The 23,574-nt window shown below is 42.3% G+C and overlaps 1 protein-coding gene across 1 annotated transcript in view; it reads right to left on the bottom strand.

Annotated features, from left to right (window-relative positions):
* LOC111154523 (ring finger protein 32) overlaps nucleotides 1–22,068 on the bottom strand; it is a 37,445-nt gene extending 15,377 nt beyond the window's left edge. The window contains exons 1-6 of the mRNA XM_022514178.1: nucleotides 22,010–22,068; nucleotides 20,695–20,959; nucleotides 16,893–17,035; nucleotides 8,353–8,385; nucleotides 7,692–7,816; nucleotides 7,401–7,509 (exon numbers count right to left, since the gene is read on the bottom strand). Coding sequence (XP_022369886.1) covers nucleotides 7,401–7,509; nucleotides 7,692–7,816; nucleotides 8,353–8,385; nucleotides 16,893–17,035; nucleotides 20,695–20,959; nucleotides 22,010–22,024 — 690 coding nt within the window. The 5' untranslated portion in view covers nucleotides 22,025–22,068. The remainder of the gene's footprint in view (nucleotides 1–7,400; nucleotides 7,510–7,691; nucleotides 7,817–8,352; nucleotides 8,386–16,892; nucleotides 17,036–20,694; nucleotides 20,960–22,009) is intronic.
* Nucleotides 22,069–23,574: the final 1,506 nt, after the last annotated feature.

Here is a 23,574-nt window from a genome sequence, read left to right as displayed (position 1 = left end):
TCTTGATGGAGGCCGCAACAGTCAGTAGGGTCCTTGTGTTTTTCATGCCCTCAGGAGTCCTGCCTGCTGCTCTTCCAGTTTCTTCCCACCCCCGGTCACGCAGCTCATGGCTCATATGCTGGATGGAAGGACGAGTCCCTTTGGTATGTCCCACACAGCCCAAGAAGCTGGGTGCTCACTCATAAGCTCTCACGTTCCCCTGCAGGAGAAATCATGGCCAAGAAGATCTCTCTTGGGCCCGAGCTGTGCCTCCTTGGGAGAGGGGTGACATGGGTAAAGTATAAGTCCTCTGGCCCTCTCCAAGGCATTCCCATGGGCGTTGTGGAGGTTTCCTTTGGAAACCTGGACTTCACAAAGTCTCTCTTGGATGTGGGTGATTGTCTGAGGCAGTGCTCTCCAGGGGCTCACAGACTGTGTCCAAGAGGGGCTAGCGCACCTCAGGGTCCACAGGAACCGAGGTGTGTGTCCCTATTACTGGACACATGGGTGGGTGAGACTCCTGACTCGCTTGCTCGGTGGTGTTGGAACCCACAGTTCCCACAGAGGCTCTCTTACCTGTGGTTGGATGCCAGACTGTTGTTGCTGGAGGAGGGCGTGGATATGAGTGAGGAACATTTTATTTGGCCATGCTGCTAATGTCAACCCCAGAAAACATTTTTTTCCTGATCAGAGTTTGTACGTTCCTTGTTAAGTTTATTTTTAGGTGTTAATTATTACAAAGGGGTCCTATTCCACTGCACTTTGTATCTGATTCTTGTTGCTCTATAGGAAAAAATTATTGCATGTTTATCTTGAATTGGAATATCTAATAATTCTAATAACTCCTCAAATGATTTTATTGATTTAAAATCCATGTGCATAGATAATATATGTACTAAGTATTATATAATACAAACACACACACACGGTATTTTGTTTTCTTGTATTATTGCATTGGCAAGGACTGGCCAAAGTGTGATAGTAGATAACCTATTTTGCATCTTTAGGGTTTCAGTATCTAAAAAATATGCTTTTAGTTTCTGATATATGGTCTTTACTGTGATCAGGAAATGTCACTTTAGCTTGAGATTGCTGTCATTACTAAGAAAGGCTGTTTAGTATATTTTTGGTAAAGATTGAGATGCTTTAATATCATTTTTCTCAGTCATTTTTATATATTTCTGTGTTTCCTATTTTGATAGGAGGTAAATAATTTCAGATTTAAGAGCATGAATTTGCATACAAGTCTTATCATTTTAAAATGATTTCCACATCTATGGTTATGCCTTCCATTCTGTGTGTCTACATTGTTTTATCTGTTTTAACCCTGGTGAGACTTTATCTTCTACTTGGTAGTTTTCCAATCACTGAAAAAAATTCACTTCTAGTTTCTCTTTCCTGAAATATCAGCTATTGGCTTCACTTACTGGTTTTACTTTTATCCTAATAAATTACTTCTTTTATCTTTCTACTTTCTACTTCCTATATTTAAAAATTCTTTAGTGTTTAAATAGCTTTCTGACTTAAATGGTTAGTTATTTTTCATCTTTCTTGTTTAATAATAAATGTGCTTAATACTAGTTGCCCTCTAAATACAGCATTAGCTATATACCATAGACTACTAGTGTGTTCACGGTCATGAGCACCAGGACAGTATGTAATTTAGACTCTGAATTTCCTGATGTGTTTTAATACTCCTTTATTTTATTGTGGTTTTCTATTTTTTCATGGCTTTTGCCTTTTTTTTTAAAAAAAGATTTGAGAGAGAGAGAGAGAGAAAGCATGAGTGGGGGGGAGGGCTAGAGGGAGAGGGAGAAGCAGACTCCATGGTAAGCAGGGACCCTGATGTGGGGCTCGATCCCAGGACCCTGGGATCCTGACTTGAGCCGAAGGCAGATGTTTAACCAACTGAGCCACCCACGTGCCCTGTGATTTTCTACTTATTTATTTGCATTTGCCTCATTTTTGAGCATGCCTTTATATAAGGCGTTTTTATTTCACTTGATTCTAATGTTTCTCTCATAAGCAGCTGTTAGTGGATTTTCAATGTAATTCAAGTTTGTTATTTAATAAGGAAATTCATCTCAATCATGTTTGCTGTAATTACTATTAGAGTTAACCCTATCATGATACCTTGTCTACTTATTATTCTTTCTTGTTGCCTTTTCTTGGAAATCTTTTACTACCCCCACATACACATCTAACTTGGTCTTCACAATGGCTGTGTAGTAATCACTGTGTGGATGTTCCTTGGTGGCAGATTCTTTGGCTGTTTCTGGTTCTTTCTCTTTTATAATCATTGCCATAGTGAACAAGTCATGGATACATCTCAGCACATGTGTATATCTGTAGGGTGACTTCTAGAGGATGGCTCAGAGAATTGTCAGCCAGGATGTACATTCTTCATCCTACCGATGTCTTAAAAGAATGTCCATTTCCCCTAGTTCTCATCAGTACTAGATAATTATCATCACATTTTCCAATTCTTGCAATCTAATAGGTGAACAGTAAGAACAGGTTCTTTTAGTTGTTTTTTTTTTTAAATTATGAGGATATTCCTCATTTTGGATTTACTTGATCACATGCTTTCTTGATTGGGTTCAGGTTAAGCATTTTTGGCATGAAAGTGTAAAGGCGATGTTTTGTTCTAGTGCACTCTGTGCACATTAGAAGCACGTGGTATCAACTTGTGCAGTTATTGGTAATTTCAATCATTAGGCTGAGATGTCTGTTGGACCTTTCCGATGTAAAGGCTTCTCATACCCTTTGCAAATTATACATAATCTGTGGGTCGATGCTTTGAGACTTTGTAAATATCCTGTTCCTCAACCATCTTTTACCCAGTAGTTTAGAGTAATGTAATTTATTGATATAAGTTCTCCACAAACTGTCACCTGTGTGTATATCCACATGGTCTGGATGCATCTGTACAGTCCTAGGTAATGTGGCATTCAATACCCTTGTTCAGTAATTTTCAGATTTCACTAAAATTATACATTAAAATTGTAGATTAACTGGTCTATTTCCTAGACTATGCCAGCAGGAGAGTTTGAAAAAGGTAGGAAGAAAATCATTAAATTGCAAGAGCCATTCAGTAAATGACTAAGAACTGGTCTGTGTAAGAAAGGATAGCCTCTGGGCTCTGACCACATAGGCACTCAGACACACAGCTGACGCCCTCTCTGCAGTCTTGCTTTTCACAGTGTCGGTTACCCACTGCGAACCATGGTCCTGGAGCAGACGACCCTCCCCTGACGCATTGTCAGAAGGTTGGTGTAGCCTAATGCTATGTCACTCCCCTCCCTTCATCTCCTCACAGGGCATTTTGTCATCTCACATCATCACAAGAAGGACGGGTGCAGATGGGTGCAGTAAGATATATTCAGGGAAAGAGAGAGAGAGAAACCAGAGTCATATAACTTTTATTATAGTGTGCTGTTGTATTTTTATAATTGTTCTGTCTTATTATTTGTTGTGGTTCATTTCTTACTGTGCCTGATTTATAAACTGAACTGTATCCTGGGTATGTGGGTAGAGAAAAAATGTAGCATATATAGGGTTTGATACCATCTGCAATTTCAGGCGTCCACCGAGGCTCTTGGAGCACAACCCAAGGGATAAGGGCGGACAGATGTGTACCCATACGGGCAATGAGGAGCAATGACAAGAGCACCTACTACTAGTACTACTACCTACTACTAGTATACTATCGGACAGTAAATGCCATCATTACTTATTTATTTATTTATTTAGGGCAAGAGTGGGAGTTGGGGGAAAGGGCTGAGGGAGAGGGAGAGAGGGAAGCTTAAGCAGGCTTCATTTGCAGCGTGGAGCCCAACGTGAGGTTTGATCTTAGGCCCCTGAGATCATGGCCTGAGCTGAAGTCAAGAGTCAGATGCTTAACCAACTGAGCCACCCAAGTGCCCCTGTCTTCACTTATTCAAAATGAGGTCTGGCAATCCTATAATCTGTATGGAACCACAGAAGACCCTGAATAGCCAAAGCAATTCTGAAGAAGAAGAGCAAAGCTGGAGGCATCGTGATTCCAGATGTCAAGCTCTATTGCAAAGCTGCAGTGTTCAAAACAGGATGGTACTGGCACAAAAACAGACACCTAGATCAATGGGACAGAATAGAAAACCCAGAAATAAATGCATGGATTTATTTCCATCCAACATGGATGGAGCTAAAGGGTATTATGCCAGTGAAATCAGTCAGTCAGAAAAGGACAAATACCACGTGATCTCACTCACATGTGCAATTTAAGACAAAACAAATGAACAAAGGGGAAAAAAAGAGTGACACAAACCAAGAAACAGACTCAACTCTAGAGAACAAATTGCTGGTCACTGGAGGGGAGGTGGAGAGGAGACGGGTTAAAGAGGTGGTGGGATTAAAGAGGGCACTGGTGGTGATGAGCACTGGCTGGTGTATGGAAGTGCTGAGTCCCTAAATTCCGTACCTGATGCTAATGTCACACTGTAGGTTAACCAACTAGATTTAAAAAAATAAAATGAGGTTTGGGTTTATAGATTTCAATGTTTATGGCCAAATGGGACAAGTGAGTAGAGTGAGGAATGAATAAATTGAAGTGAACATTTAGGAAAGTAGCAGGGAGAGCTGCGGATTATCGATTTAATTAACAAATAGATAGCTGAAACAGTTATAAAATGCTTATTTGTGCAACAAATTGAGTATGACAGTAAATCAGCACTTTGGGGGAAGAATGATCTGAATTACAGTGTGTGTCTTTGCATGTGTGTGCACATTTGTGTGTTTGTGTCTGGGTATAGATGTACAATCATTTGAGTCTCACAACTCTGCTTTATGTGAAAGCAGAGTGTAGCCTGTATTTTAAAAAATTATAGTAAGATGATATATGCAAATGAAAAAATATTTACACAGGTAAAATGACTATCATCTGTAATTAAAATTTTGTAAGAGAAAAAAATTAGTAATTTCTGATTTAAAAGCCAAGAGAATATTATATTAGAATTACTAAGAGTAATAATAATAATATATTAGAATTACTGTCAGACCCCAGGAGAGAGGAGAGCGTGAGGAGAACACAGGAGAAGGAAGACAGCTCACCATGGACAGAGTCGCTCCCTGCCTCGAGTGTGAGCCACCCCTTGAGAGACCGCCAGTCTCTGACGGAGAGGGAGGACGTGACAGACTGCCCTAAAGACAGGCTCAGCGCGGGGAGTGGCACTGAGGACCCCAGCTTAGGATGAATGCATTGTCTTGGTGCACAGACGGGGGCTTTTTGAAACTGATACAAAGGTCCGAGTGGAGGTGGAGGAAGGAGGGCAGCGCACTGCTCTCCAAGCACTTAGAGCAAAGGCTCACATTTCCAGTAAGTTCACAGCAGTTTTAGCCGATTTGTTGTTTCTTCTGTCAAAAGGATGGCGCAGAGCAGTGCAAGGCTTTTCTCCTGTCCACCCCACAGGCAGAAACGGAAGGGGGGCTTTCACTAGGACTCCGTCCTCGCTCCTTTCAGATCCTGTGCTCCCCAATTCATGCCATAAGGTGCCTGACCGGCTCAGAAAATACAGTTTTTCTTATTCACAAGTAGAACGGCAGATTCTCTCCGTAGCCTCTGCTCTGCCCCTGCCTCCACTTCTGCAACCAGCGGGCTGCTGTGGACGCTGCCCCCTCCTGGAGCCACCCCACGCCTGTGTCAGCCAGAGTGGACCCACCTGTGGCTTCTCCCCCTGCGCTCGGGCTGCCCTGGCCGCACAGGCTCCTCTCCAGCAGTGGTTCCGCCTCCTCGTCTTCAGGATAGTCAGCATTTTAGGGTTATTGGTTCCTATACTGCATTTAATGTTGTCTTTCTCTCGAGGGCAGCTAAGTGTATTTTCTTAATTAAATCTGAGATTTAATGACATCATAATCAGCCAAGTTCCTGATTTTCTTTTGCACTCGCTGATGCCGACGCCGCCTGGACCAACTACTTGAGTGATCAGGAAGGGCCCCGGGACAGTCTGGTGTCATCTCGTTTGAGGGTCGAGCCTAAATGCACTTAGTTCCAGGATCCCTACGCAGTCCCGGGCTCTCTGGAGAAGCCCCTCAGCCAGGGCACAGACAAGGCTGGCGAGGTTACGCGACGCACAGAGAGACGGCACCTCGGCCCGAGAAGGCCGGACTGGGGTCTGATGAAAGTGTGATGCTTACGGTGAGTGTGAGCCTCTTCCCCTGGAGCACAGGCCGCCGTCACTCGGGCTTCACGTGCTAACAGACGTAACCATTAGGGGAAGAGAGGGATCTCTTTGCACAATAAAGGGCATGGAGTGCAGGCTCACAAAGCAAGTGTAGGGAAGAGCTAAACAAACGTGTAAGGGACACTTCCATGAAGAATGATGGCAGGGAAGTGCAACTGTGAGTTTTATCTTTGCGATTTAAAGCTAACGTGATGTCAGAACGCCAGAGCCTCATCCGGTGCCGTCCCCGGCCGCGTGGGCTACGACGACATCTGAAGCAGTCACCGAGAAGACGAGCTCGGACAACATAGGACGAAAGAGTTGTGCGTCTCATGGCCTACAGGGCGTTAGTCCTAGAGCAGTGCCGGAGGTTCAGGTCATGACTGTCCTGTTACAGGTAAGCATGGAGGCTGTGCCTGGAGCCACCAGCTGGTGAGGACGGGGCTGACGCTGGAACTCGGGCTAGCCGGCTCCTCTGCTCTACCCCGCCTTGTGGGGTACAAGGGTGGAAAACTGGTAAGCCAGAAAGTAAATATAAAACTAAAAAGTTGGGGCGCCTGGGTGGCCCAGTGGGTTAAGCCTCTGCCTTCGGCTCAGGTCATGATCTCAGGGTTCTGGGATCTTGCCCTCGAGTCGGCCTCTCTGCTCAGCGGGGAGCCTGCTTCCCCCCACCCCCTGCCTGTCTCTCTGCCTACTTGTGATCTCTGTCAAATAAATAAATAAAATCTTTTAAAAAAGCTAAAAAATTATTCAAAGAAAGGGTAGAAACTGAGGTTATTTATTTCTGAAACTCACATTTTGGTGACCCCGTGAGGCCCAATGAGACACTTGGTAAAACTGTAGCACAGTGGGAGCTCTATTTTTATAAATAAAAAATTTTAACGTGCAGCTCAGGGGATGTGAAAACTTAAGCTTTATCTATTCCTTCCTCTGAAGAGATTATTTAAGCGAGTGTCATGAAACAGCCAAACCAAAGTTGTTTTGAATTGAACCTTCTTTCAATTTTATGATGCTTATGATTTAGCTAGAAAAGAAAACCTAGAAGTATTTTACTGCCTGGGTTGGAAATCCAGGTGGAACGGGGTTTTAGCAGCTTCTCAAGCATCTGTAAAAGGCCTGCAACGAAGTGAGTCTCTGGGCTTCACCGCCTCGGTGGGCCTCCCTGACCCCAGTGAACCCCTGGTGGGCAGACTACCAGGAGAATCAAGGCCCTGGACCTACCTTTTCTTCAAAGAATTTTCTCCTCAACTTGGCATCTGTGGGAGGAACCTTTCTCCTCAGGTCTTGGTACCACTTCCTGACCACGTGTCCCCTCCAGCAGGCTTGGATCCTGGAACACAGAAGTTTGACGTGACTCACTCAGGATGGCCTTGACAGGTATTTCAAAACAGGGGGAGGCCCTGGGGACGCAGTGGCCAAGGAGGGAGGCAAAACCCCTCCTTCCCTGAAAATGAGTCACCAGCCGGCGCCACAGCTGGGTATGTCGTGGGGAGGGGGATGGACCCTTCTTACCTTGTCGCACACTTTATTTTGAATAGCCGGGCTCCGTCGTGAATCACTCTGGTTTGATACTGGTTCTTTCTACAGAGAGGGCAGGTTTTTTTATTTGTGAACTTTTCAAAAGCCTGGAGGCATGCCTGAAGAAGAACATTTCACTTAAAATTTTATGAGCAATTACTTATAAATAACATTCTTACTCCTAATGTAATTATAGTGTTCTTTTCTCTCATCATTATGAGACAGTCCAGTTTGGATTATGAAGGGAAGACGTTTCATCAGATGTTAACACCTTCCTCATGAAACTTGTTCCAAAAATGAAATTTTACAAGAACATACATGCACACACATCAAAAACTTCTGAAAATCACTTGTGTCAAGATAGATGAGCCCAGGATAGAGGGCTACCATGCAGTCAGGTCACAGGAAGCCAGCTGCCACTCACTTTGAGGAATGTTAGTGACATCCCTGTGTTGCACAAACACGTGTGGTTCTTTTGTCACATAAAATTCAAAACAGGATGAATTATTCTGTAGCCTAAAGTCAGATTTCTAACTCCGAGTGGTGATTATGGATAAAATAAGTGGTTCGTCTTGGGAGATTTTCAATGAGTAAGAGCTACTCAGCTGGCACCCTGCTCACTTTATTGGGGCAGGGGGGAGCGGGAGTCACTTACTCTGTGAAACACATGTGAACATGAAAGCAGCACCTGTGCATGAGAAGACAAAAAATGTTTGAAGTTTAAATTAGTGTTAAAAGAGCAGCAGCATAAATGCATTAATTAAAAGAAAAATTCTGAATGCTTAAAAGGTAGGCTGTGTTGTTTCTTTGAAAAATTAAAACAGATTAATAACCTTGATATTTCTAATATTTAGCATTTAAGATGAACACAGCACAGGCATATAATTCAACAAGAAAGACTAAGTTAACGACAGTCTGAAACATCAAACACACGTGTCTGCTAGTAAGCGTCACAGCTTCTGAAAGAGGTGTATTCCCTGGGTAGATCCTGAGAAGGGAAGCAAGCTGGGATGTGTGTTGGGGGGGCCCAGCCCACACTGGGGTGTGGGGGGAAGGGGGAGCGGAGGGAGGGGACGGGCATCTCTACAGGGCTTTGTTCAGCTGAGCTGCAGTCCTGGAGTGCTTAGCATTGCAGTTCATTGACTGTGACGCTTAAACAGAGAGTTCCAGAAATAAGTCCAGAGACACTGGAATCATCTCTTCTTTCTCAAAAGTGGGAAAAGTATGCTCACAAGAAAATGTCACCTCTCTGTGGCCCAGAGTCCCCACCACACAGTGATACTCTGGGCCGTAGGATAAGGAGGAAGGCTGTGTGGTTCTCCCAGAACTGGGGGATGAGAGCACGATACCAATGCGGAAGGAGCACATGAGGGGGCTGATCTTCTGGTCACTGGCTTCTCTTCTCTCCAGCGTGTGGGGCCAAGAGAAGAGATGGCGGGCAAGACTTTTGGGGATGACTGAAGTCTCAGACACATTTGATGTGATTACTGATTCAATTTCTTTGCTGGTTATGGGTCTGTTGAAATTTTCTATTTCTTCCTGTTTCCGTTTTGGTAGTTTGTAGGTTTCTAGGGATTTGTTCACTTCTTTCAGGTTGCCAGTTTTTTGGCATATAATTTTTCGTAATATTCTCTTAGGGTTGTTTGTATTTCTGTGCTGTTGGTTGTGACCACTCCTCTTTCATTTATGATTCTGTTTATTTGGGACCTTTCTCTTTCTTTTTGATAAGTCTAGCTGGGGGGTTTATCAGTTTTATTAATTCTTTCAAAAACCTCTTAGTTTCATTGGTCTGCTGTTTGTTTCTAAATCGTTTATTTTTGCTCTAATCTTTATTATTTCCCTTCTTCTGCTGGTTATTGGCTTTATTTGCTTTTCCTTTTTTAGCTCCTCTTGGTGTAGGGTTAAGTTTCTCTCTTTTTTTTAATTTAAATTTTACTTAGTTAACATACAGTGCAATATCCAGTGATTTATCACTTATGTACAACACCCACTGCTCATCACAGTAAGTGCCCTCCTTAATACCCTTCACTCATCTATCCCATCCTCCCCTCTACCTCCCTCCATGAACCCTCAGTTTGTTCTCTATTGTTAAAAATCTCTTAGGGTTTATTTCTCTCTCACCCTTCCCCTCTTTCCCATATGTTCATTTGTCTTCTTTCTTAAAGTCCACATATGAGCGAGATCATATGGTATTGGTCTTTCTCCGACTTACTCAGTTAGCATAATATATTCTAGCTCCATCTATGTCATTGTGAATGGCAAGATTTCATTCTTTGTGATAACTGGGTAATATTCCTTGTGTGTGTGTGTGTACGTGTACATTTTCTTTATCTAATCATCAGTTGATGGACATTTGGGCTCTCTCCATAGTTTGGCTATTGTTGATAATGCTGCTATAAACATTGGGCTGTATGTACCCCTTCAAGTCTGTATTTTTGTGTCCTTTGGATAAATACCTAGTAAGTCAATTGTTGGGTCATGGGGTAGTTCTATTTTTAGCTCTTTTGAGGAACCTCCATATTGTTTTCCAGAGTGGCTGTACCCGTTTGCATTCCTACTAATAGTGCAAAAGCATTCCCCTTTCTCCACATCCTCTCCCACACCTGCTGTTTCTTTTGTTAATTTTAGCCATTCTGACAGGTATGAGGTAGTATCTCATTGTACTTTTGATTTGTTTCCCTGTTGCAGAGTAATGTGGAGTATTTTTTCATGTGTCTATTGGCTATTTGTTTTTGAAGAAATGTCTGTTCATATCTTATGCCCATTTCTTGATTGGATTATTTGGTTTTCGGGTGTTGAGTTTGATACATTCTTCATAGATTTTGGATACTGACCCTTTATCTGATATATTGTTTGCAAATATCTTCTCCTATTCCATCGGCTGCCTTTTAGTTTTGTTGATTTTCCTTTGCTTTTTACCTTGATGAGGTCCCAATAATTCTTGCTTCTTGAGGTAGATCTTTATTGCAATATACCTTCGTCTTGGGCCTGCCTTTGATATATCCCAAAGGTTTTAGAATGTAATATTTCCATTTCCTTCTATGTATTTTTAAAATTTCTTTTATTTCCTGGTTAAGTCATTCATTCTTCAGTAGGTTGTTCTTTGACCTCCATGCATTCATGGTCTTCCCAATTTCTTTCTTGTGGTTCACTTCAAGTTTCATAGCATTGTGGTCTGAAAATATGCATGGTATGATCTCGATCTTTTTGTGCTTCTTTAGGGCTGATTGTGACTCAGTACGTGATCTATTCTGGAGAATGTTCCATGTGCACTTGAAAGGAATGTGTATTCTGTTGCTTTAGGATGAAATGTTCTGAATATATCTTTTAAATCCAGCTGGTCTAGTGTGTCAGTCAAAGCCATTGTTTCCTTGTTTTTCTGCTTAGGTGATCTGTCCATTTCTGTAAGTGGGGTGTTGAAGTCCCCTACTATTATTCTATTATTATCAGTTTTCTTGTGTTTATTATAATTATTATTATTGCTATATTTCAAGATATTATGCATGAGCAGGGCAGAGAGGAGCAGAGGGAGAGGGAAAGGGAGAGAGAGAGAATCCACGCTGGGCATGGAATCTGATGTGGGCCTTGATCTCACAACCCTGAGATCATGACCTGAACTGAAATCAAGAGTCAGATGCCTAACCAACTGAGCCACCCAAGTGTCCTTCTTTATTAATAATTGATTTATATATTTGGGTGCTCCTAAGTTGGGGGCATAAATATTTACTTACCATTGTTAGAGCTTCTTGATGGGTAGACCCCTTAATTATGATACAATGCTCTTCTTCATCTCTTGTTATGGCCTTCATTTTAAGATTTAGTTTGTCTGGGGTGTCTAGGTGGCTTAGTCAAACATCTGCCTTTGGGTCAGTTCATGATCTCAGGGTCCAGGGATCAAGCCCCACGTCAGGCTCCCTGCTCAGCAGTGAATCTGCTTTTCCCTCTTTCCTTGTTCCCCCACCTTACCCACCGTATGTGAACACACTTTCTCAAATAAATGAATATATGAATAAGTATGACCATTCTGGCTTTTGACATCCATTAGCATGATAGATGATTCTCTGTCCCCTCACTTTCAATCTGCACGTGTCTTTAGGTCTAAAATGAGTCTCTTATAGGCAGCATATCTTATTTTTTTAACTGTTCTGATACCCTGTGTCTTTTGATTGGAGTATTTAGTCCATTTACATTCAGAGTGATTATTGAAAGATACGAATTTAGTGCCATTGTGTTACCTGTAGAGTTGGTGTTTCTGGTGATGGTCTCTGTTCCTTTCTAGTCTTTGTTGCTTTTGGTCTCTTCCCGCCCCCAACTCAAAGAGTCCCCCTTAATATTTCTTGCAGGGCTGGTCAAATGGCCATGAGCTCCTTTTTGTTTGGGAAACTCTTAGTATCTCCTTCTATTCCAAATTAGAGCCTTGCTGGATAAAGTATTCTTGGCTGCATATTTTTCCCATTCAACATGCTGAATATTTCCTTCTGCTATGTTCTGGCTTGCCAAGTTTCTGTGGACAGATCTGCTGTGAACCTGATCTGCCTTCCCTTACAGGTTAAGGACTTTTTTCCCCCTTGCTGCCTTCAGGATTGTTTCCTCATCTGTGTATTTTGTGAATTTGACTGTGATATATGTCTTGGCGATGGCCAGCTTTTATTGAATTTTATAGAATTCTCTGTGCTTCTTGGATTTTGATGTCTGTATCCTCCCCCAGATTAGGGAAGTTTTCAGCTATACTTTGCTCAAATAAACCTTCTGTCCTTTTATCGCTCTCATCTTCTGGGATGCCTATGATACTAATGTTTTTGCATTTTAATAAGTTGCTAAGTTCCTTAAGTCTACCTTGGTGATCCATTACCTTTCTTTTCCCCTTCTTTTCAGCTTTATTACTTTCCATAATTTTATTTTCTATGTGACTGATTTGTTCCTCTGGTTCATCTATCTTTGTTTTATGGCATCCATTCAGGTTTGCACCTTAGTTAATAGCATTTACCTTTCATCCTGACTGGATTTTAGTTCTTTTACTCTGCAGTAAGGATTTATCTAGAGTCTTCTATCCCTTTTTTCAAGCCCAGCTAATATCCTTAGAATTGTTTTTTATTTTTTATTTTTTTTTAATTTTATTTTTTATAAACATATAATATATTTTTATCCCCAGGGAGAATTGTTGTTTTAAGTTCTAGTTTAGACATCTTACTTATATCTGTATTGATTAAATCCCTGGCCATATTATCAACAATAGCCAAACTATGGAAAGAGCCCAAAACGTCCATCAACTTATGAATGGATAGAGAAGATGTGGTATATCTATATCTATATCTATACCTAAGAGAATATTACTCAGCCATCAAAAAGAACGAAGTCTTACTATACATATGCAATGATGTGAATGGAGTTATATTATGCAAAGTGAAAAAAGTCAGAGAAAGACAAATACCATATGATTTCACTCATCTGTGGAATTTCAGAAACAATACAGGTCAACATATGGGAGGGAGAAGTGAAAAAAGAGAGAGGAAAACAAACCTTAAGAGACTCTTAAAGATAGAGAACAAACTGAGTGTTGATGGAGGAATGGGTGGGGGATGGGCTGAATGGGTGATGGGCATTAAGGAGGGCACTTTTCATGTTGAGTGCTGGGTATTGTATGTTAAGTGATGAATCACTGAATTCTACTCCTCAAACCAATATTTCACTGTATGTTAACTAACTAGATTTGAAGAAAAGAAAATCACTGGCCATCAGTTCTACTTCTTGTTCTTTATTTTGGGGTGAATTCCTCCATCTTAGAAAACAAAGAAAAAAAAGGAAAAAAAGAAAAAACACAACTAGATCCTGGGTGTGTTTTGGTCTACTTGTTAAAAGAAGCTAGATCTAAAAAAAAAAAAAAGCAATACCAAAAAACACCACTCTCTCTCTATATATATACATATACACACACACACACACACACATTAAAAATTAAAAAGATAAAGAATTTAAAAAATTGAAAAATAAAATAAAAATATATCTTATATTTTTATATAAGATTTACATATAATATATATTTTATAATATTTAATTTTATATATAACATTCTATATAATATATAGTAATTTATTTATATATTTTATATAATTTTATATAAGATTTATATATAAAATAAATATATATTTTATATATTTTATAAACATATTTTTAATATTTATTTTATATATTACATATTATATATTTATTTAATATATTATAAATATATAAATATATAATATATAAATACATATTTATTTTTTATTTTATTATTTATTATAATAAATTATTTTATTATTTTTATTATTTTATTATTCATTATTTAATTATTTTAATTACTTATTATAATATATTTCATTATATGTTATATAATATTATATTATATATTTTATATATTTTATTATTATATAAAAATATTTTATATATTTTTATTTTATATATTATATATAATATTTATATTTATAAAAAAATATAAAAAGAAAGCTAAATCCTATTTCCCCTTAATTAAGCTTTGTAGTACTCTATGATCAGTAGACTTGGCACCTGCATGGTGTTTGTGCTGACCTTCTGGGGCAGGAGCTCGTTGCACTGACTCTCAGATGGACTTGCTCTAGTGGAAACGCACCTGCAGGGCGCAGGGGGCAGGGCTTGGTGTAAGCGCGCTAGTCTCCACTCAGCTGCACTGTACTGCTCCCTGGGGTGTTTTGTCATTGATGGGTGGGATGAATATGGCAGCGCCATGCTCTCTAGCCCTGGAACGGAAGGTTCTTGGCTCCCCCTCACTCTTCGGTGAGCCCCCACAGAAGGGCAATCAGTCACCCCTCTTGTGTTCCCAGCTTCCCTCAGATCCCTACCTTCACCCTCTGCCTGCGTCCAACCTGTTTTATCCCAGGCGGGACTGGGTTTTATCACTCCACAATTTTAGGGACTCCTGTGGCATGGAACCATGCTGTTCCTCTGGGGGAGTGTCTCACTATGCTTTTGCCATTTGCCTGGACCATGCCAGGAAAGTGGTCACAGGACCACACAGCAGTGCAGAGTTTATGGTGAGGTGGAGCAGAGAGCCGGCACCCAGACTCGGCCTGCAAGCAAAGTCCCTGCTCCTACGTCTGCAAAGAGCGAAGCACGTTGATGCCATCCGTTGTTCTCGCAACCCAGGGTAACCTCAGACCACCCTATCCACTCCTGGGTCCACCCCGCTGACCCTCCTGAGCATGTTTAAGCCAGGCATGACCCCAGCGGTGGCAGACTTCTAAAACGTGAGACTTTGTCAGATATCGCACTCTGCTCTGTATAATCCCTTGCGGTGGTCTCTGCAAACAGGGCTCCTTTCCTGCCACAGTTCCCACAGTGGCAGCTCTCTCAGATCAACTCTCTGCACCTCCTACCCTCCAAAAGGTGGCTGCTTTTCTACTTACAGACTTGTGGTTTTGTTCTCTCAGTCCTCAGACTGATTTCTTGGGTGTTCAGAATGATTTGATAATTATCTAGCTGTGTTTGAGGGACAAGGCAACCTTAGGGTCCCCCTACTCTTCCTCCATCTTAACTCTTCTCCTCATGCTTTCTAGAATAGTCTTTGGGTGTTTTATCAATAGATATTTGATTATCTGTACTGAATAACTTTATACTTCCATATATTTAAAGTATTAGACTTATACATGTCCATAAATGTTTGTTATTGGCAAATATTCTCTGCGATAACAATGATGAAGTCGTGCTAAATGCACCAAAGATGTCCTAGAAGTTGGGATTAGACTCCAGCTGACCATGCAAACATTTCCTGAGCCACCCCGCTGTGGAGTGCTAGACTTATTTCCTCATCTGTTAAATGGGTACAGAGCTCCCCTTGGTGATGTGCAAGAACTACTGGAGTCCGAAGTACTGAAATCCTCAAACGCTGGGGAAATACCGACTGTTGTGCACGAGGAAGGGAAAACCTGAGCACAGCGACAGTAACTAGCTAAAAATGCAAAATAAACACAAGTGTCTATATCTAACGAAACGGAAATAAGAATTTAGTGAGAAATGTATAAAAAACAGAATAGAGGAAATGGTGGGGATGATGTACCCTGAGCCCCCCGCTGCCCTGCCTCTCACACTCAGTGTAAGTTTTCATCTGCCACACAGCAGTCGGGCTCAATACTTACAGCACAGTAAAAAAAGAGGTTGCTGGGGCCGGAAGGACTCCGTGTGGGTCTATTAACTCTTGCTACACTAAAATACTAAATTATACTAGATGATGATTCTGTGGTTTAAGGGTTAACATTTTACGAAAATACCTAGCTTTCATATATGTAAGATTAGGTCTTGATAGAGCACTGGAATACAGTAAGTATACTTAAAATAACTTGTAAAATCAAATTAGTGAAGAACAAACGTTTTATGATTGTGAACTAACTTGTTAACGATGAAACTCATTAAAACAAATTAAGTTTGAGAGTTAAGTGTCAGGTAGAGAGTAAAGCTGGAAGTTTCCCAGGCTATAAATTTTGGGCCCGCTTTGACTCCGTTTGCTGTTTTTTTTTCCAGCAAATGTCCAAGTGCCTGCTCCGTAGGAATCACAATGCTGCACACATGGGAAACCACTGTAGGGCGGCCACTAGCTTAAAATAAAACACAAAATTCTAGCAGTGAAAGTGTCCCTAACTGCCAGGAGATGACAATAGATTAGGCAGACATAGTATGTACAGGGAAACCTATGACCAAGATTGACTGCATTTCATCTATAATGTCATCAACCTTCTTGTGGTAAAGTTTCACGAATAAAGATTATTAAAAGATTTTACTTAAAGATTCTTACACAAATTCTTTGGAGATATGCAAGCCTAGTTTTTCATTTCTTTTATCATTTCAATTCACAAAACAACTTAAAATTTCCATTTGCTTTCATTCTTCCTGCCCTGGCCTCCTCTTAGTGGTGCCTCCAGTCCCTCCTCAGCTATTTCCAGCCAGCGGAATGGAAGCATTCCTTTTGTATGAACTTTATACTTGAGAATATCATTTGGTAAATAAACAAAACTGTTTGATGAGGGTGTTTAGCTCTTTCTTACACACACATTTTAATTAATGGAAAAGAAAACGTAAAAGTATTTGAGGTCACATAGGCAGAAGAAACTAGAAAAATGAAACCTGGGATCTTAGGCTCCAGCTCAGTCTAGTTCCCAAGACTGCTTATCTGATCTTCAGGCTACACACCTGGGGGCGAAGTTCGAATTCTTCTTTGCATACCGGGCACGGCTGCGCGGAGTCCCCATGCAGGATGGATCTTTGCTTCACTTTTTCCCATTCATCTGAGGATAGTAGCGGTGGGGGAGGTTCAAAGAGGCCCAGCTTCTGTGCTGAAGTTAAAACAATACGAAACAGAAGTTGCAATCTATTTAGAATATAGAACTCAGATACAGTTTAATGACATTATTGTGTAAACAAATTTGAAAGCAAAACACCATGTACTTCCACCGAATGTTGAATGCTAATCTTCCATGGTGCATAGAAGTCAATGGTAATAATACCTCCATTTGTGGCTTATGCTTTTATTTATGAAGGATTCCCCACACCTATATCATGTTCACAATATCCTCTACAGGAGGCAGGACTGCTATCCAGTTTTCAGAAAGAAATTTGAAGAATACTAGGCTTTCACATGTATTGGCCAAAGGTTCTCACTGTTCACCTAATTTGTCTTTCAGGCTTCAGTGTTGTCTTCTGCCAGTTTAGTTTAGTTTAGTTTAGTTTTTGCCACCAGTGACCTTCACAGAATGAGTATCTGTCAGGTTCTTCTCTTGCTAAAAATTCTTACGATGTATAATTATTGTTAGGATCAATTCCTTACTTCAGCAATATTTGAGAGCCCACCATGTGTCCCCTCTGCGTCAAGCATAACTTACATCCCAGTAGGAGCTGCCGCAGCTGGGGCACAGTGCTGGCAGGGTGCGAGCACCAATGTCCACCCTCACACCACCCCCAAATGAGGGAATGGGTACAGTGCCACCCTGTGGGCTCTCTTCAGATAGAAAGTGAAGTGTTACATCTACAAAACAAGAACAGGAAGTTGTACCAGGAACATTCAAAGTACAAAAAAGAGCTCTTAAAAATAAAAAATATTATAGTAGAAATGTGAAAGTCAACTCAAATACTGGAAGAGAAAGTTAAAGTAATCTCATAGAAAGTAGGAAGATGAGATAACGCAGGAGACAGAAGATAAGAAAACTAAAGGACCAGACTAGGAGGCCTGACACCTGAAAGACAGACATTCCATAAAGAAAACAGAAAATCAAGAGTAAAGATCTTAAAATAGCCTAAAACATTTCCCACAAGAGGATGTGAGTTTCTAGTTTGAGAGGCCCCATTGAGGCCCAGAACAAAGGATTCACACCAAATCCCACCACTATGAAACATCACAGCTGTAGGGACAAAAAGCAGATTTCAAAGTTTTGTGTGTGAGAGACACAACAGGTCTCAAAAAGGGTCAGAAGTCAGAATTAGATCAGACTTACCAACAACACAGACACGAGAAGGCAAATCTTTCAAAATTCTGAGAAGGACTCCCATACTGAAATTCTTTATTAGCTATCAATGGACTATTATAGGATAAAGCTATCTTTGTGCCCATAAGCTTATAGATTGGTCTCTTCTGCACTCTTTTCCAGGAAGCTGCTGGAGGAGTGGCTTCACCCCAATGAGGGCATAGACAAAAAGGGGAAGCTGTACGATCAGAGAGAGAGGAGCTAATGCAGGAGAACCAAAGGGTATTAGCCCACAGGGTGATGCCAAGAAGACATCCAAGGCTTATGGCTCTGTGCCAGTCCCACAGAGCAACTGGGCCATAGGGGAGCAAAGTAACGGGAGGTTTTAGAAGGAATGTCTCCACAAAGATGAAATCGGATCACCCACTCTGTTTCAGTGTATGGAAAGAATATACTTCTGAGATTTGGGGGAATGAATTTTGGGCCTTTTTATGCCAGTTATTAAGACATATTACAAAACTATTATGAATTAAAACAGTAAAATCCTGACATAGAAACAGAATCACCTAATCATACATTCTGACCCTTCCTCCCTCTCTTGCATGAACTTGGAAAACTTGGGAAAGGCAAAATGTGGTGCTGCTGGTCAACCAAGAAAGGACAGAGGGTGCTTTTAGGGAAAAATCTAATGTAAATTTTTCTATCAATTGGTTTTGCAAATACTGTATGCAAAATAAACTGTGATGAGGTCTAAATGTGAAAGGCGAACTGTAAAGATAAACAAAATGTGGTTTTGAAAACCTTTGTGATCTCAGAATGGGTAAGGATTTCTTAAATCACCCAAAGCATAAACAATAAAGAGAAAAACTTATGGATTTCACAGTAATCAGAATGAAGGTTTTATTCAATATAAAATAACACCTAAAATTAAAAGACCGTGCCAGACTGAGAGGTCTCTGTGGCTCCATCAACAAGGGATTAGTATGTAGAGTACATAAAGAGCTCCACGAAATCAGCAAGAAGAGACCTAAGTGCAATACGATGTATAGAGAATAACGAAGAGCATATGGTTCAACAGTTACTGGTAGCTAATATGCATAATAGTTAAAAATTCCTTTTTCACAAAGAGCTCCTGGAAAAAAAACTTATTTACTCTTTTTAACCTCACTCTTTTTCCAAATTAGGAAGTTCTTCCTGATGTCTAATTTAAACCTTTCCTGCTAAACTGACTATGATGATCATCTAGTTGGTTGTCTCCATAAATTATATATGCACAAGAGACCCACTACATGACTGTGTCACATTCTTCCCAGCGTCTGCATGTTCTCGGGCTGTGCCATTTCCTAGAAGACAAGTAGCACTGTCTGCAGTGCAGCGGGAAGTTATGAGTGTCCACTGGTCTTGCTGCAGCCACAGGCTCCCCTTACATCGTGCTGCAGCCCGCAGGCTTCCCTGGGCCTCCTGCAGCCATCACACTTGCATGAGGGCACAGTGCCCCCCGACAAACCTAGTTTCCATGCCCAGCATCGTGTAAAAATCTTTTCTATTTCTAAATTTACCATTTAAAATAATTTGAGACTCGCAAAAGGTTGTAAAGCCAGAATAAGGAATCCTCATGGGGCTGTTACCCACCTTTCCCAAATGTTAGTATTTTCATATCCCTAGTTCAACGATCAAGGTGAGGAAATTAACATTGATCTAACACTGGCAATTAATCTGTACTCCTTACTGGATTTTGTTCTTGTCTCATGGAAGTCCTTTTTTTGGACTCAGATTACACATAGCACTCAGTTGTCATGTCCCCTTCTTTCCTTGTATCTGGGACAGTGTCTCTCTCCTCATTTGCTTTCCTTGACTTGATACTTTTGAAGAGTACTGGCCAGGAAGTGTGTAGTTGTGTAGTGTTTCCATCAATTTGGGTGAGTCTGATATTTCCTCATGGTTAAATTCAGATACGCATGTTGGGAAGAATACCCTGGAGGGGATGCTGCACCTTTCTCAGAGCATGAGATCGGGGGGCATGTCAGCGTGTGTCCCTTTGGTGATGGCACTTGGGTCACGTGGTCAGGGTGCCGCTGGCACCGGGTCCCCGGTAGTTGGTGGCTGTGCTTCCGTCTGCGATGTGTGAGCACGCTGGGAGGCCGTACCCACACCCTGTGTCTCAGCAGCCACTGATGCTTGTTCTCACTGTGCTGTTGGCCGGATGGGGATTTTCTATTTCTGGCCCCATCTATGTATTTATCAGTTGTCATTCTACTGTAAGAGAGAACTTTTTCTTTTCCATTATTGATTAATTTCCACCCATGTGGATTAGTGGATATTGATTGTATTCTACTATTTTTATTTTTATGTAGTTCTATCTTTACTTTCTTGCTCATATCATCCCCATCATCATTTTTAAACTTTAGTACATACATTCTTTCTGTAAGATTATAAATTAGAATCATTTCTCTTCCAGGAAAAATTATAGTATTAATCTCAACTAGATTCCTTAGCTCTAATAAGCCAAAACATGAATGAAAAGATTAACTTACCTAAAGTTAATGGTGGTGGTTTTGGATCAAGAACATATTCTTTTTCTAGATCTTCCACTTTAGGGCCTTGTATAGTTTTCTTAAGTCCAGTATCTATTATTGCTTTTGTGTTTCTTTTTAGAGATTTGGATCTGTTTTCTCTCTTTTGTACCTTTGTCTTAGAATGATCTGCTATTGAAAGATTTCGAAGTTGAAGATCATGTAAAATGTGATCTTGTAAAGCAACTGCAGTGACTGCTAAGTTATCTTGTTTAGATGAATGACCCTAAAAATTAGGGGAAAAAGCCTTATTTATGGAACATTTTGTAATATATCATTTGGAAGAAACCTTAAGCTTTAGTACTCAATCTGGGTGAGATACTAGACCCAATGTAATGGTGCAGGATGCTTGACCCACATTACAGAAGTGTGTGAAAGCCCAGTCTCCTCATTTATGTTGGTGACACAGTAGTGTCTCTCCAACTGTTTGCAAAGGTCTTAAATATATGAATTAATTCATTATGACCTATAAAAGCTGTGCATGCCTGAACACATTCTGCTTTACTACAATTAAATTAGACTCCAGGCAAAATCTTGGTTCTGTAATATGAAAGCGAATCCTGCGTTTAAGTACATGCTCTTTTGGCAAAAACTTAACACAGAATAAAACTGCTGGGCACCTATGACATGCTTGCAATCGGTATATGGTGGATAGTTCCTCATTGGAGCAAGGTTTACAACTATATTTTTATACTTTAAAACAGCTGAATTAAAATGCATGGAGCACTGGGTGTTACAGGCAAACAATGAATCATGGAACACTACATCAAAAACTAATGATGTACTGTATGGTGACTAACATAATGAGAAAAAAAGTACAATGAAAATACAAAGAAATAGTCATGAGTAAAACAGTGTTTGTTTTATTTAAAAAAATTTAAAATTTAAATTCAATTGATTAGCACATAGTGTAGTATTAGTTTCAGAGGCAGAAATCGGTGACTCATCAGTTTTATACAACACCCAGTGCTCATTACATCGTGCCCTCCTTAATGCCCATCCCCCAGGAAACCTAGTCCCCCACCCTCCTTCCCCCTCCCCACCAGCAACCCTGTTTATTTCCTATGATTAAGAGTCTCTTATGGTTTGTCTCCCTCTCTGATTTTATCTTGTATTTTTCCCTCCCTTCCCCTTTGATCCTTAACTTCCACATATGAGTGAAATCACATAACTCTCTTTGACTTATCTCACTTAGCAGAATCCCCTCCAGTTCCATCAACGTGATTGCAGATGGAGAGATTCATTGAAAAGACTGTTTTCAAACAGGATTCTGTACCTTGTTTTTTGACATGCTGAATCAGGCACACTTGCTCCTCGGCTCTATCAAGTTATATCATCTTGTCACATTCCTTTAATTCTTCCACTGTAAAGACAGAAGCAACAGGAAGTCCAAGTTAGAGAGCGTGTCAACATCTCTTATGAAGTCCGGAGGGAAGATCCGTTTGAGAGTCTGCCGGATACGGGATGCCCAGAGAGCACCGATCTAGGCGACGCACTGGATTCCAGCGGGACTCACGCCAGTCGTGACGGGAGGGGCCCCGCCATCCAAGGTCCAGCGGGCTGGAGGCAGCATATGGACTGGAAGGAGAACATCCATTGCTCAGATAATGTTACACATAAATACGTACAGCAAATTTGAAACTGAAAAGATCAGATAATAGTTAAGTGAAATACTTTTTTTCAAGATTTTATTTGAGAGTGCACGCAGAGGGAGCAGCAGACTCCCCGCCGAGCAGCGAGCTCCATGCCAGCTGGACCGCAGGACCCCAGACGACCACCTGGGCCGAAGGCACATGCTGCCCCGACGGGGCCCCGCGCAGCGCAGTCAGTGAAGCGCGTCTCAGGGAGAGAGCACTGACACCGGGATGTGCAGGTCAGAAGAGAGGGATGGGACATACGACACTCCGGGACAGAGCGGCATGGGCCCTCCGGAGCGCGGCGCACGGTTGTGGGGAACCGCGTGCGCCCTGGGGCACACGGTGTACGGGCCGCCGGCGGTCGGTCTGGGACACTCAGGACAGGCCGCAGGGGCCGACCTGGCGTCCAGCCTCGCTCTGGCTGCGCCGGACACAGGCCGCCTCGGACCGTCAGCCGCGTCCCCAGGAAACAGCGTGACGACACAGTCCCCGATGAAACCGCTGTGTGCAGCTCCCGAGAAGGCCTCCGTGCAGAAGACACGCTGCAAGCGCTGGTTCTGCCCCGGGTCCCCGTGAATCCCGCGGAAGCAGCGACCTGGTCCGTTCGGCTTCAGGCAGGTGCAGCGCCCGAGGACGAGATGGAAGCGAACAGCCGTGGCCGCGGGGAGCTCGAGACGCGGCCGTGAGGACCAGAGGGACCCGGACGCGCATCGGGGTCGGACACGGGCCTCCGGCCGCTGCGGGCTGCACACGTGGCGGCGGCGGACACAGCTGCTGGGCGTCCCTCGCAGGAACCCGCCAGCCGCGCTCCCCGCGTCCTCACTGCACTCGCGGTCCCTTCTGGCCTCAAGGCGCGTGTGAGAAGCCTCCGCCCGTGTCATCGGGGCGGCGCCGACCGCACACGTGGGCCGGGGTCTCCAGACCGCTGGGGGCCCTTCCAGAACCTTCCTTGCGCGCCCGGCCGCCAGGGCTCACGGCCCGCCGGGCGTTCCTCCGCACGGGCCGCAGTTCCCGCAGCTTCTCCTCCGGGAGCTCTGACAGCTTTGCCCCGTCACGCCCGCGGCATCCCGATGGCTCGGGGGGCGCGTCAGGTCCTCGTGTCGCTTGGCCGTCGGCCGCGGCAGTCCTCGCGCATGGGGCGGAGCCGGCGTCGGGGGCGGAGCCGGCGTCGGCGTCGGGGGCGGAGCCGTCGGCCGCGGCAGTC

The sequence above is a fragment of the Enhydra lutris genome, unplaced genomic scaffold (assembly GCF_002288905.1).
Source record: "Enhydra lutris kenyoni isolate GAN:26980312 unplaced genomic scaffold, ASM228890v2 scaffoldscaffold37, whole genome shotgun sequence".
NCBI lineage: Eukaryota > Metazoa > Chordata > Mammalia > Carnivora > Mustelidae > Enhydra > Enhydra lutris.
The sequence above is the reverse complement of the archived record's forward strand: the minus strand, read 5'-3'. Positions and strand labels throughout refer to the sequence as shown.